This window comes from Metopolophium dirhodum, chromosome 1 (genome assembly GCF_019925205.1).
Source record: "Metopolophium dirhodum isolate CAU chromosome 1, ASM1992520v1, whole genome shotgun sequence".
In the NCBI taxonomy this organism is placed as follows: Eukaryota; Metazoa; Arthropoda; class Insecta; order Hemiptera; family Aphididae; genus Metopolophium; species Metopolophium dirhodum.
Genome location: NC_083560.1, coordinates 60765555 through 60781345, shown reverse-complemented (window position 1 = coordinate 60781345; position 15791 = coordinate 60765555). Strand labels below are relative to the sequence as shown.

General features: G+C 30.6%; 1 protein-coding gene across 2 annotated transcripts; it reads right to left on the bottom strand.

Moving 5' to 3' along the window:
- Nucleotides 1-7359: 7359 nt before the first annotated feature.
- LOC132936864 (uncharacterized) lies at nucleotides 7360-9396 on the bottom strand. Of its 2 annotated transcripts, none has more exons than XM_061003647.1 (4): nucleotides 8866-9396; nucleotides 8675-8801; nucleotides 8466-8609; nucleotides 7360-8387 (listed from the first exon to the last, which is right to left on the bottom strand). In XM_061003647.1, exons 1-4 carry the CDS (start codon nucleotides 8928-8930, stop codon nucleotides 8358-8360), a joined length of 366 nt encoding a protein of 121 aa, XP_060859630.1. In that variant the 5' UTR covers nucleotides 8931-9396; the 3' UTR covers nucleotides 7360-8357. The 2 variants fall into 2 exon arrangements, with proteins under 2 accessions (XP_060859630.1, XP_060859631.1); XM_061003648.1 differs by having other exon boundaries at nucleotides 8491-8609.
- Between the last annotated feature and the right edge of the window lie 6395 nt (nucleotides 9397-15791).

Below are 15791 nucleotides of genomic sequence, written 5' to 3'. Positions count from 1 at the left end.
GGTTCGACATCGACACTCGAAGAGGCAGTTGCCTATATTAATTCATACGGGTATACGGGTGTGCGGCGTAAACACATACAATATTGTGAATGCCGCATGCGCAAAACGCCAGCCTAGGCAGTCAAAATATATACTACCTCGGGCCGCCGGGTACATGGTATATAGCCCCTCTACTAACTAGGTGGGGGACAGCTCGCACAGTGCTTAGCAAGTAAATTATTTGATATTAACTGGAATGACACCGCACCCGGCACCACAATAACCACAATAAGTGTGCGCGGGTGCGCGGCCACCAAACTAGTCTATTCTTAGAATACTGGAATTATATTCTAGAAATCAGATGTCTTGATAAAGTAATTAATAATAATAAACATTGCGACGACGCGCGACTCCTGCATAATGCATACTGCTCAGATATCTGCTAATCGATTACGATTATAGAGACTAGAGTGCTCACCACTTTAATCAGTACAGTCGTTGCCAGATAAATTGAGACGGCGGGGGCGGCGCTTTTCAGTAAGTGTAGCACATGCTAGTCGCTGGCAGTGTGGTGCAAAGGTCACATAGTTGGCTACGACGCGCGCCGTCATCAGTTCGAACCCGGCTCAGTGCAAACAATTTTATTTATTATTATTATTATTAATTAATTAATATTATTTTACAATTTCTACTTTTTGTTCTTAAATAAAAGATTATTATCAGAATATTTGATTTTAAATTAATAACGTATAATCATTTTTGGGACAATTTTGGGTTTATTGATGTATTTTCGGTAATAATATTCAAATACGGAGAACCACTGGTTTTCCGTTATCGCGCCGCTGCCGCCGTCTCAATTTATATGGCAACGACTGTACCTACCTGGCTACCTATAAGAAAACATAAATTACAATATTAAAGATTAAACATGAGAGCACGCCAATGTACGGGGCGCTAGTGTTGTAATGCCTAGGGGCGGAAAAATGGTAAGTCCGCCCCTGGGTCCCGGAAAAAAAAGGTTATAGGAAGTTGAGTCCCGGAAATAAAATGTTAGTATGTTCATTCCATTTTTTTAATATATTAGAAGTCAAATTTAATAATAATTATATTAGGCATATATAGTAAATAGGAATTCATTATTGTAATATTATGTTCTCGGTATAAATTGTATTAATAAAAAATCTTACGGTATAAATTAAAATATATGTGTTTATTACCTATAATATTATGTTATTGGTAAAAACTGGAATGATCGGGCCGAACCGGTAAGTAGGTTTATAGCCGAGACCCAACTTAACTACTACTTTTTTTACCCGGGACTCAACTTACCGATTTCAAAATGTACCCAAATTATCGCAGACCAATTTACCTAGCCCCGTTTATTAATTCGACGATTCCTTAGTGTACCTATAACACATTTTTAGGTAGATATAGATTAAGTAGATATTCTTAATAATAATTACCAATCCGAATTTTGGTTTGAAATTTAACTACTGCTGTTATCATTCGAGTGTGTATTCGAAACTAGACCTCAGTGGAAATATAAATACTGGTGACATAATAATGTATGAGTAGTGTAAGTGAAAGCGGGATTCTGTGGCGTATCCAAGGGAGGAGTTTGTGGGTTATGACCCCCCCTCCCATTGAGTCATGTCATCAAATTATTGCATGAACTAAACTATAAAGGAATTTTTATTTTATTTTACAATTATTAATTTATCATTATCATTATCTATTAAGTATAAGTCATAAGTTATAACAGACATACATAATGTATTAAGATGTTTGCTGATTAAAATTAAAGTTTTAGTTTATACACGAAATTGTTATTGAATAATATTTAGAATTTATTAACAGCTAACACCCCCTTTACAAGAATCCTAGTTACGCCACTGGCGGCATCACTGTAATTGACATCCGAGTTCGTAGTTAACGAGGTCGTTTCCTTCACGAGATTTATGCGCTACCCAAAAACAAATCTGAAAGATGGTATTAAGCGAGTGTTGTAAATTTGTAATAGAAAAAATAATAATAATATAGGTAGGTAATACGATTAGGTATCTAACGACGAAACTGTGTAAACACAATAGCGCTAGAGCGCCTGATACGATCAATATTTTGGCCACCTCTCGGCTCTCAACAGCAAACGTGTAAACGTGTAGGTAATCTGTAATAGTGCGCGTTATAATTTGGTGCCAATCAACGACCGAGAGAGTTCGTCGTGACGAAATCATGCCACCATGTCCGATACAATGAATGCTCAGGCGTGACTCTAGATTCTAGAACTAAAAATTAGGGGTGTGTCTTTTTTTCGAAAGGACACATACCTGTATGCGTTGTCCCCGACCTTCGTCTTACACATGAAAACAGAATAAACTGTTTTGTGCGGGAAAGAACCGAGGAGGCTACGTCGCTGTGCAAAATATATAATATTATAGATTAAAGTATATTAATATATTATACATAAACACATTTATACGAGTTGAGAATAATCTTTTCTTTCCATCGAACAATTACCTGGCTCTAAGTGATCAGTATTTAGTCCAGGCGAAGCAATATTTTGATCTTAAAATTTTCATTACACACATCTACAGCTATAGTTGAATTTTCACAAAACAATTCAACTTAATCAACTATAAAATATAAATTTTATAATTTCACATCATTACTAAATTAATACCAATACTATTTAAGAGGACGCTACCCATACAATTGTTGTCTCTCACTCTCTCCGTCTTACACACGCACGGCATGAAAAATGTCGTTCACTAGTTTCAATAGTGTGCCATTTGTTTTTATACTAGAGATAATTGACATATTATAAAACTTTTAGGTAAGTAAGAACATTATCTGTGCTTCAGCATTGTCGATTTTTCGAAATTTTCATTTTCAAGCAAGATATGGGTATGTGAGATATCAAAAATTAAAAATAGGTCAAATCACTCTAATATCAAAACTAACAGGACACTGTGCAACCATGGCTAAATAATATATAGGCATGATCGCAACTTTGTGATACGCAGGTGTCATGGCCGCCACTGGCAGTGAATATTATTATCACTTCGATTTATTTGCAAACATAACCATACAAAATATTAATTTCTTGGCTAAATAAATCCAAACATCACTGCAAGCTGAGATTCCTCTCCATGCTAAAACATGCAATAATTGTATGTGCGCAGCCAATAACGAAAATGCGTCTCAATGCGATCATACCTATATATTTAGCCATGATTGTAACTAGTGAACGAAAATTTGTTAAGTCGTACGTGTGTAAGACGAAGACAACAAATGCATGGGTAGCATTCTCTTAATAATAAATTGGGGGCCGGAGTGGTCGAGGCGTCAGTTTGATCCCGGCTACGGGCGGCATTTTTCTTCGGGCAGTCACGGTGTTCCACTCGGGCATGGCATGTACCTACGGGTTCCAACTTAAAAATTCTGCCAAACACAAACACTCACATGTAAAAACTCACAGTTCCAAACCTTACCACCACCACAACACAACCCTACAAACAGCTAATGGCCATAGATGCCGTGCTAAAGAATCAATAAAAAAAAAAAAAAAAAAATTATATTGTACATAATGAAAACTAAATAATACTTAAATACATAGAACAAAGAACTCAACATATAATTATTAATTTATTCAATTTTAAGAAGTATTAAAATATGCTTCATCATATTGCTATTTATACTTGAAGTATATAGTATATCAAATTTAAAAAGTTGTAATACTTAGGTAGCTAATTTGTAAATAAATGTTCAATATTTAACACTGAATAAGTAAACAAATAAAATAATCACGTTGAATAAATTAATTAATTTACTTGAAAGTATAGGAATATTAATTACACAGCTCTAAGTGATCAGTATTCAGTCCAGACAAAGCAACATTTTGATTGCAATTTTCATTACAAACATCTACAACTATAGTTGAATTTTCACATGAACAAAATTAACACAGCAAATTTCAATATTAAATGCAGTTTTACAAACAAAAAAAAAATATGCTTTAATAATATGATTATGACATAGATATTTAATTGTATGATAGTTATATTAATAACTAGCTACATAAACTTATAGTAACAAGTAAACTGTTTTTAATCAGTAAATACAAGTCTAATACTGTATATTTTAATCTATAAAACAAATATATTTTAATAATGCATTATGATATAATCAGTTATAACTTAGAGCTTATAAGTTATAATCATGGGTTATATTATATTAGTTATTACTTATTACTATTAAGTTATTAGCCTATAATATTATCATAGTCTACAGACTTAATGTTGATATAGGTATAATTAAATATTGTCCTATAACAATTTACCATACAAAAGTACACCCACCCCATATTTCTTGGGAGTGCAGGGCACCTCTTGTAAGTACGTCAAAGCCACCACTGGTTTAGTTTATATATATGTACTAGCTGAAACTGTGCACTTTGTTGCCCGTTAAATGTACCAACTTTATATGACTCAAACTTTGTTCAATTCGTTATTTAATATTCTGTGTATGGTGTTCAAAATTAATCTTAACTTTTCCGTTGTCCGGAGTAAAAATTCTAATTTGCAGCAATATATTATCAGGTAGACAATCTAGATCACGTCAGATAGCAGACCTGGTGCTGTTTGTACGTAAACGTCAGTGTATGATTTAACTCTAAAGTATCAAAGTTATACCAAGTTTTATATAATCAATTAATACAAATTCCTAACCTACCCTGTTGCGTCACTGTTGTATTTTTGACATCCAGATTTTCTACTTTTCTGGTGGATTTTTCTAAAATTCTCTCTCATATAAACCTTCTCCGTGAAATACTCTTTCGTTTAAAAAAAAATCAAGAAGATTTGATAAGTAGTTCCAGAGTTTAGCCTGTACAGAGATTTTCATTTCACATTTATATAGTTAGATTTCTATATTCAGGTTATTTAGGTATACATTTTATTTTAATAATCAGTTTGTTTTATATAATAACAGTGGATACATATTGGAATTACATAGTTTGTAAGTTGTTCATGTTTAAACTTTAAAGATCATTACACAAACTTCCTTCCAACAGAAGAGCTACAGTTTCTTGTAAACAAATTTGATGCTCTACAACTTTTGAATTCCTCAACTTTTTGGTTGTTAATTTATGATGGTAAAAATGGATTACTTATAATTTTCATAGGATTTTAAAAAAAAATCCCTTTAAGAAAATATCTATACTTTTTTTCCTAGTTTTTTCTATTTTAGATTCTGAGAGGAGCGAGGAAGCTAATAGTTTTAAAATGGTGTTTTTTTTTTTTTAATTTAATTTTTTTTTTATATACTGTATACAAAATATCTACCAGAAGGAGTGCTTCGATTTCAACATATAGTACCATATCTTTTAGCAAATTGGATCAAAATGGTACTTTAGAAAGGTTTCGATTTTCTCAATAGTTATTTAATGCCACAGGAAAAACCGCTAAAAATAGGATTTTAAATTCTAACGCTTTATTTATCACCATAGAAATGAATAAAAAATAATAACAATACCTATTATAGTATAAATTCAACTTACAGGCTTTAATAATAATTAATAATAAAAATATACAAAATCCAGACTGACATACCGTCTCCGCTCAGAATCATTTTTCTTATACAATGATTTTATATCATTGAATTCAAGTTTAATACAATCCATTATACATTGACCCACTTATAACCTACTGTACAGCAGAGCGACATCTACTTACCTGCTTTTTAATCTTATTATTGAAATACAAAATTATTAATTAATACATTTTAATAAAGCTTTCACTTTGGGAACAAGACAACAAAATAAATATAATAAGCTTATATCAATTAAAAAAATATTTGTTTTTGGTTCAATTCTATTGAGTTTATTATAGAATATTCACTGATTGAAGTATAATGTAAGTTGTTCACAACTACCAAGTAACAATCAAATTTTAGCAATAATTAATTGTGCGTTTATAAGAAATAATTCAATTTGTATAAACCAGTAGTGTTATTCGGTCATGTTTGTGGGGAAGGGAGATTGAAACATATTTTTCTAAAACATTTGGTTTATATCATAAGCACCTCTCAGTAAAACTATAGTTATCTGTAAAATGTAGAACGCGTATAAATGCATGCTCACATTAAAATAAATAATCACATAGTATTTAAATATTCACATTTACAAATTATAGGTATTATACTTTATTGGTACATACTATAGTACTATCTAGATATAGTTTAACAACAGTTTCATAACGTTGCTGTTATTATATTATTATTATGTTATGTTATTTGATAGTTGATATAGTTATATAAAATATGTTTTATACAGCGTTGGAGCATCGCTCCACGATAAAATAATATTCAAACGCTGTGGTTTATTTTTGTACCACAGTATAATATATTTGTGCAATAGACATTAGTGTTTATTACAAAGTAAAGCTAGCATAAGGGATTTGGTGTTTTTTTGTATTACTTCTATAAAAAATAATATTTATATAATTAAATAAGTAAGTACATAAATGTGGTTTACCAGTTTTGAAAAAAGTCATGGGGGCATATAATGCATAAATTCCCACCTTTAATTATGCTATGGTACCAACATTAAAAAAACTTTATGATTTATTTATTTAGTATATATGGCAAGGGTAGCATCAAAGGTAAGATATAATTCTAAGATGAGGTGTTTGAGTGTAAACCCTACAAATATAATAACTTGTTTAACTTTTCTATATTATAGATTTAGGATTATTGTTTCATTTGATACGTTTATTAATTAAAATTTTCAACCAAGAAATTTAATATATTTTAGCTATATATTGTTAACTATTTAGGTGTAAATTACATTATCAAATGTGTTTAACAATAAATATTTTAGGCTAGTAAAAAAAAATTGATTCTACAATAAAACTTTACAAATCACCATTCACCATTAATGAACTTACGTTAATATCAGAAGAGTACGATGGTATCTTACAAACACTTTTAATTATTTCATGTAAGTATAACTTAATATTAATAACAATTACAAGAATAATTAAGAAATACTATTAGCTTAAATAATAATAAACATTTAAATTAAATGTCAATTATATAAGCTGAGTAATTATTACAGTATAACATTATACATATTTAACAAAAAAAATTAAAATTGTATGAAAAATTCATTTATAATATATTATGTACAGTCGAGTCCTGATAACTCAAATCTCAAAGGGAATAAAAAAATAAATTGGACTCATTAACATATTTTAAAACTTTGAGTTATTGAAGTTTGAGTTATCACGACTCAGCTGTAGTAGAAATAAGATATCTATTGTAAATATTAATATTATGAACAACAATAATATGTAAGTCTTTTTGTACATATAATTCAGATAATGCTCCTATTAACAATTTGTGTAATAATAATTATACTTGATTTTTTTTTACATATTACAGAAATACGGTACTCTGCAAATAATTGACAATTTTCTTACCAAATAGGAACATAGGTATGTTAATTGTAATGATACACTTAATTAAAAATATTATTTATTTGAAAATTAATTACTATAAATTTAAATAAATAAATAATATGTAAATTGCATTAAAATGATTATGTATTAATTTTAATTGTAGGGGAGAGAGTTGTACCTTGGGCCTCGTGTATTTCTTCCTTAATAATTGGTTAAAACCTATATTTCAATGTAAATTCTGAGGTAAATTCCAAGGACCATTGTGTTAAGAATTAAAATTATTTCAGAAGGCAGTTGAATCAGGAATTCTAAAAAAAACTCATGTAGGTGTAGATTTATTATAATATCTACAATATTTTTAATATGCATTAATGTGAAATATTGACAATTAAAGCTGTTAGAGGATATTTAATAAAAATAGTCCCAGGGTACAACACTCTCCTATAACATAATTATTCGCATTGATTTTTATACGTAGTTAACATAACAGTTGAATGATATAACATAAATATAATAGGAGCTTAATTACAATTAGAACTTATACAAACTTCAAAGACAAATAATAAACAACAATAATTTGATATATCATTTTCAAAAAAATTATCTATTAATCAGTGCTCGAATTTGGAATTATTAAGTAGTGGAACTCAATCCGACAGTTTAAAAACTGCGACTCAAGTGCAAAATTATTTAATACATGCTCGTGGGGAATTTTGTGAATATGTTAATACATTTTACAGATTTTTATATTTATTTCATTATGTAGTCGATTACAAAACTTATATTTATAATTATAATAGTACACAATGGTAAATGGGATTGAGTCTTACAATAGTAAACGGTGATTGAGATATTAATGCTTATTTAACCAGTGCATTGAATAATTAAAAAAATTGTTTATTCTGAACTTATAGTTTATCATCAAGATCTGTGTGGAAATATGAGTGAAAGCTTAATTAAAAAAAAAAACAAAGTTTAAATTAATATTTATATTGGTTTTGGCATAATGCATAGTTAATTTATACTCACATGATTTAAGCAAAATTGTACGTACTTCATGGCACGCTCAACATTGATGGGGAACAGGTAAAACATATAGGCAAACATATTGTTAATGCGATCAAACAACATCAAGAGCAATAATTTTGTATGTTTATCGTTCTGGTTTTCTTTCTATAATTTTCAATAATTACAATTAATTATAACTCCATGAGTCAATATGAAAATGGCAGCCTTACCTTTATTATCGCAAGACATTTATGAAATATGTCTATTTCGACTTCGATTTGTTTGTAAAGCTGATCTTCGGTCGAATCGCCAATCAAGAGTGAATAGTCTAAGAACTCACGGTCGTTGTCTAACTTTCTGAAATAGCAAGAAACAAGATGATTAAAATTTACAAAGGGTCTCATGAAAAAATTAAACTTACTTGGATTCCTCCAATGTCATGATGCCCTTGGTGAGATAAAATCTAGTTTCGGCATTTATGCTCATGATCTTGGTAGTAACGAAATGTTTGTAAATCGTCTAAACCAATATAATACGACTAGCACGGCTCGATCGACTAACTCCAAATCACGTTTCAGTGAATGGTTTGAACACAAACTATTTTATTACTATTATTGCAGGTTGCAGACGACCACAAGACAGGGCATAGACGAGATCAAAATTTCAAATAATGTCAAATCTTAGTTCACGAGTCGATAAGACAAATTACAATATTGTATTATTTAATAAATAATAATATTTATTATCTTATGATATCTGTGTGGCCACGACTTTTAAATTACCTGTTGATGACGAGCACGGCTATAGCTGATACTAGAAAGCCTTTATATAATATTATCTAGGTTCTCTAGCTGATACTGCAGTAGTAGTGTTAACTGTTTACATGTATGTCCGTGGTTACGGTAGCGGCAGCGTCGGCGGCGTCGGCAGCAGCAGCTTACAGTGTTGCACATACCGGAATGCAAACAATGAACTGGCAACAGCGCAACCAAAAATTGACGGGGCTGACCGCCACTACCCTACCACTACCACTAACCTACTATGAACTAATGGACAGCGTATTCCACTCCGCCCTGCCAATAATGCACGGGGTCATATGAGAGAAAGAAAGAAGAAAGAACGAAGGGAGAAAAGAGAGAAAGAATATAAAATAGTAATCATAGACCTATAAACTAACACTGTAATTCCCCCCACGTTCTCTTTTCTCTTTTACTCTATATCGTATTATCGTACCCCTAACCTCTGTCTCTAAGCGCTACCCATCAGTAAGTTTATAGCTCTATGGCCACTACCCACTCGTCTGTCCGTGATATAAACAACAAGTCATGATCGTAACTTTTTTACGGTCAAATCCTTCGATAAGCACGCGACGCAGTGGCGTATATACGGGGGGGGGGGGGACCAAATTGTGTACACAATATAACATGTATATAATAATATGTGTATACTGAATGTCCATTAATAATTTTATATCCCTCCTTGAAAAAATCTTAAATATGCTACTGACGTGACGTAGCATAGTCATTGGCGCAACTAGGGGGGTGCTTGGGGGGTGTTTCAGCACCCCCAGTCTTTAATTTAGCTCCCCCAGATCAAAAACACCAAAAATGGAAAAATCTTATGAAAAAAAGTTTACTTTGTTTTACATAAGGTTTTTTTTTATTTGACGTTTTTAGCGGAAACACAAATTGTTTATGATGATTATAGTTATATGTGGTTATATCAAATATTAGGTATGTAACATTTATATCGACAACTATATCGTTGTAGTCATAGATTAGATAATAAATTCTTCAGCCAGCAGTAATTTTGATATCATTTAAAAATATGAAGGTTTTAGATAACAGATAAGTGATAAGACGATAAACCCAGTAGTTTATTTATAAAATATTGTGACTAGTAGCTTATAATTTGATCAGCCGCCAAATGTTATTGTTAGATTAATACACGCGGTCGGCATATTTTGTTTATCAAAAATCATATTATAGTGTATACGCATTTGTATGATTTTAATAAAATATTTCGTTCCCTTATGTTAATGTGAAGTGTGAAGTGTGTTAACTATTATAAATTTCAATATTCATTTTTAATTTGAATAAAAAAAAAATCAAAAATATAATCACTCTATAGAAGATGAAAATAATGATGACGCTGGAACCCCTTGTCAAAGTTCATCTTGTGAATTAAATATCACAGCAGCACTTCCAGGCACAGTAAAATAATTGAGGCACTCTGCACAATAATGGCCTATTTCACCAAAAAATTAGAGGGAGTGAATTTTTATTTTTATTGGAAACAATTTATAACAAAGTACACCAATTTAGCATTTATGATTTATATTTACTAAAAATGTATCGTTATTTAAATTTTTTAGTTTTAATGGAATAGGCCACTTTATTTGTAAGAATTTTATAATTTACATGTTTTTTCCAAATGTTTTATTTTAAAGAACATAATGAATTACTACAGTTAAATTTAAACATTGGAATGTCTTCTGATTTAGCTGACTTAGGTACATTGGATACTGGACCCTGTCGCCCTGTTCTCTATTTAAGTTTCTTTTTATAGACATACAAGCTAAATATTTATTTTAACTTTAAAATACATTAAAAATTAAAATATATTATATTTATTCCTTCTTATGGTCCTGATAAGTTTATTTTAATCTTAGACTTACACCTAATTTGGAAAGCAGTACAGATCATTCCAAAGTGAATGGTTTAAATATTATGAATGGTTAGAGTACAGCATCAAATGTAATGCTGCGTTTTGTTTTGTTTGCCGCATTTTTGGTACTAGTAGTGTTAAAGATATATGGACAAAAACTGGATATAACAATTGGCAAAAAGTAAGTTATTATTTCATCTAACCTATAAAATAGTATATTTCATTATAATATTATATATATATTTTTTTCGATTGATTAAAGTGCTTAGTTAAAAAAAAAAATAATAATTATAGGTACCCTCATTTTAACCACTAGCTGACCCGGCATGCTTTGCTATTGCTAGGTTCCATTATATATAAATATATAATTATTTAGCTTAATATAGCAATTACCCGACGTTGCCCGGAAAAAAATTATGATTATTAAATACTTCGACTCCTTTTAGGTGTGACACGCTGTGGAAGCAATGTATTTTTAAGTGTAATTGAATGATATTATATTTTAATTTATTGCCATCCCGAGAGGAGTTGTTTCACTTGTGATTATGCAAGAAGTATATTAACAGGTACGTAATATACCTGAGGTAGATCGCGGACACCGCGTGGTTCATACGTAAGTATATAATTTAACTCTATAAGAATTAACAATGCAAAAAGTTGATCCACCGAAACCGTGGTTTGAAATCGATACATTCTGTCCTAAAGCAAACATTTTTTCTCGACCCATCTTCTTTCCCAAAGTCTAAAGTTCATCGCGCAATCGGATGGACGGCTTATGAATGCATAAAGGACATAGGCATTAGGTACAAATATCATATATTTAGATATAGATTATTGATTAACCGGTGTCACGTAAATACATCGTGGTAAATTGGTCGCAGTAATTTGGGCGCGGGTGTAATATCGTCGTGCGTCATTTAGTTCTGGGAGGACTAACAAAACTATTTATTCAAAAAATAATAACCCATAGGGGGCTTATATCTAAATCAATAAGGGATATTTTGTGGGGGGCTAAATCTTAGTAAGGGGGCAAAGCCCCCCCCCTAGTTTCGCCAATAATGCCTATGTACAATACTTTAATCTTAATCAAATTCTATGTATAATTATATAAATAAAATTGTATCACAGATAGCAAAAACAAAACTATATAAAAATTAAATTTAAATTATAACTACAACTGAAAATTAACAGCTATCCCACGTAAATAGCTTTGAATATTAGTGGGTCAAATGTTGAAGTTTATTTTTTAATACTAATTGCAGAATCTTTTTCTTTTTTTCTTTTTTTTCTTTTTCGGTAATGATATTCTAGAAAGTAAAATTAAATTATAATAATGTTTTTACTGTTGATACAGCTGATCCAATGACAGCATAGGTACTCAGTTGGGATGTTTTCGTTACTTTCTTTAAATCTTTCATAATATATTCCCTTCGTTTCAATTTAGCTATGTCGGGTACATGGTGGTCATGCTCAACATATTTAATTACAGTTTAATCTCGAGTGTGAACATGACCACCACAGCTGAATTGTAACATTAATTGTTTGTAATCGTTACATTTCAAAATGATTTTTTCGTCACCGTCTTTTTCTTTTTGGTGCTCATAATTATTGTGAACCAATAACTTTTGATTCCGTTGATTCAAAATATAATTTAAAGGCATTTTATTTCAAAAATTATTATAGGTATAAATAATTAAATACACGGGACTGTGTAATTGTATACACGGAGTACGAATCGTCAATCGTAACAAGCGTTGAAAAAATACTAAGTTAAAATGTAAACATAACACATCATATGATTTTTCTTGACAAATCATCTAATCGCGAAATCGATATCACAATAGAGACGACGATAATATAATACGATATCGAACTATATGACGCACCACGATATTACACCACGACCAATTTACAGCACCCAAATTACATGGAACTAAATTAACCATTTGTATTATTTTATTTTAATTGTCTTCCACATATTCTTTTGAAAAATTCAAATATTGACCACAGATTTTAGCTTTAAATACACCATTAAAAAGTGCTTCTAAAACTATTATTTGATTAGCTTAAAATTTAAAATGTTTCATTTTTAAGTTAAAATCGTTTTAATTATTTGTGGTAAATAATTTATTAGTCCAGTATATTGCGAAATGCTTTCTAAATGGTCGGTCCTCACAATACTGTGTGAGTGTGCTTGATTTTTCGTAAAAAAAATACTAATTCTGGTCATCTTCCTGAAATGGGCGTATTATTTTCATTTTCCCCGGGGTGTTAAAAAGCTAAGATTATAATATACTGGTAAATTGTAATGTACCGGCCCTGAACATAAGCGTGCGCAGACCATGCTGTCAGGGGGGGGGGGGCAGTATGTAATAAAATATATATTTTATAATATATAGTTAAATATTATTTTGGTTGTTACTTTATTAGTTAGTTCAATTAATATTAGTCAGAAGTATTAGTATAGAAGTATTTTAGTTTTAAAAATCATTAATTTAACTACAAATTTAATATAGTAATATTGAAACTTCAAAGTTAGGTTATTTATATTATATTAATATGTACATAAACAAACAAAATAAAAACATTCTTTAAAATTTACCAAAAGACAAATCTTAGCTCTTTACTTCTTCAGAGTACCATTCTTCTCTCAGAAGGAGATAATATTTTAAATTGTTCAATTATGTCATCAATATTAAGATTATAGGCCAATTTCTGTTCAATTGACATGGTGAGAAGTCCATCTAGTCGATCCTGATGCATTGTACTACGTAATTTGGTTTTTATTAAGCTTAATTTTTAGAACGCCCTTTCACAAGAACAACTAGTTACAGGAATAGTAACAAATATTTTTAACATTTTAAATATATTATTGAATATAGTTTCCCTTCCACTATTAAACTCTGTTAACCATTTTATCCACGTATCACAATTTTTTATAGTACTTTTGGGTACATTATCTGTATGTTGAAGTAGACTTTTTCACTTTTTAACATTTCAGCTTCCAAATGAAAGGTTTTGGTTAAAATGGTGATATCGTTGTCGTCAACATTTAATTCTAGTACATTGGCAATGCTTTTTATCATATTTAATGTTTCCTGACTAAATCTCAAATCAATACCATTAATCATTTGATCTAATGTCACATTATATACTGTAATCCTCTGATCCTCATTTCTTCTTTTTTAGTATCCATGAAATTTTGGGTACTAGAAAAACAATCAACTTTACTTGAAACTTTTCTTTTTTTAACCGGTGGAATTACGATTTGATTGTCTTCACATAATTTAAAAACTTTTTTGTAAATATTGTCAAAATTAGATTCAGTATTTCTCAGTTTCCAGTGTATTTTTCAATGATTCGACCAACTGTACTGCTGTTAACAAATTAATATCAGATTTTTGCAAATATTCACTCACTTTTAATATTGAACATAATATAGGACTCAACATTTCCAATGCAAAAACGAACTCGAAGGTTTTCATTTGGTAAATAATACCTAAACCTTTAGCACGAATATCAGCTTATCTAGTGGATTCTGAGATTTCATTAATAGCAGTAAGTAGAGCTGAGTAATTTACTTTGACTGCACTAACGGCTTCGTAGCGGCAAGCCCATCGTGTAGTAGAAACCGATTTTAAAGTTTTTAATTTTAAGTTCATTGAATTGGCAATTTTCTCTAATACTGCATGTCTAATGCAGCTGCTTTCAATAAAATTATGAATGAGCTGGATATTTCCAAAAAAAATCAAACGTCAAAATTAATAGTAGAATATATTGGCGCGATTTTGTCTGGATTACCGTGAAACCACAGTGATTGCCGCTATCTATAAACACTCGTTATCACTCGTTATTTACATATTAATAATTAATATATTATTCATTATAATATAAAAATGATATTATTATAATATTATGTTTTTTAAAAACAATATTTGGAAGAAAATTTCAGCTCGGAGGAGGGGCAGCTGCCAACCCTGCCCCCCCCCCCCCCCGTGCGCACGCCTATGGCCCTGAATAATATACTCCGTTCATGCATCTGACTGTCGCCGGCGATAGCTGCCAAAACGAAGGCCAAATCACTCCCAATGTTTTCTGCCCGGTGACGAGAAAGTCGTTGCCGACCACCGAACGTTTGACGATCGTATCCGAACGGGCAAAAATAGCGCATCGAGTATCGACCGGCGAAAAAACATGTACCTTCTCTCTTGGAATAGAGTATACAAATCCTACGATATCCTTCTCCAGTATGGTGTTTTCCGGGTCATAGGTTGGCGACCTATGCTCTAAACTAAGGCGTCAGCAACCATAATATTACATAATATAACATAATAATATATTCTTGGAAATGTTGATGTGTCTAAATCAAAATTCTAATGACTAATAAGTAATTTCTATGTTATTAAAATGTTTATACTAAGAATAATAATCCTTAAAAATGTAAACTATATGACGTAATATTATAGATGTAGTATTTATTAAACTCGATTTATTTTTACAAATTATTTATATTGATAAAATACAAACTTTTTCAAATCGTCTAAACCTCCATACCTACTTAACTTATTACTACAGCTATACTAATTGAGTCTGAGATTATTTAAGGTACTACACTATTTGGATCCCGGTTTTTTTTCAAGTACCTACTACACTAGTAGGGTCCCCACAGTTTTTTATAGG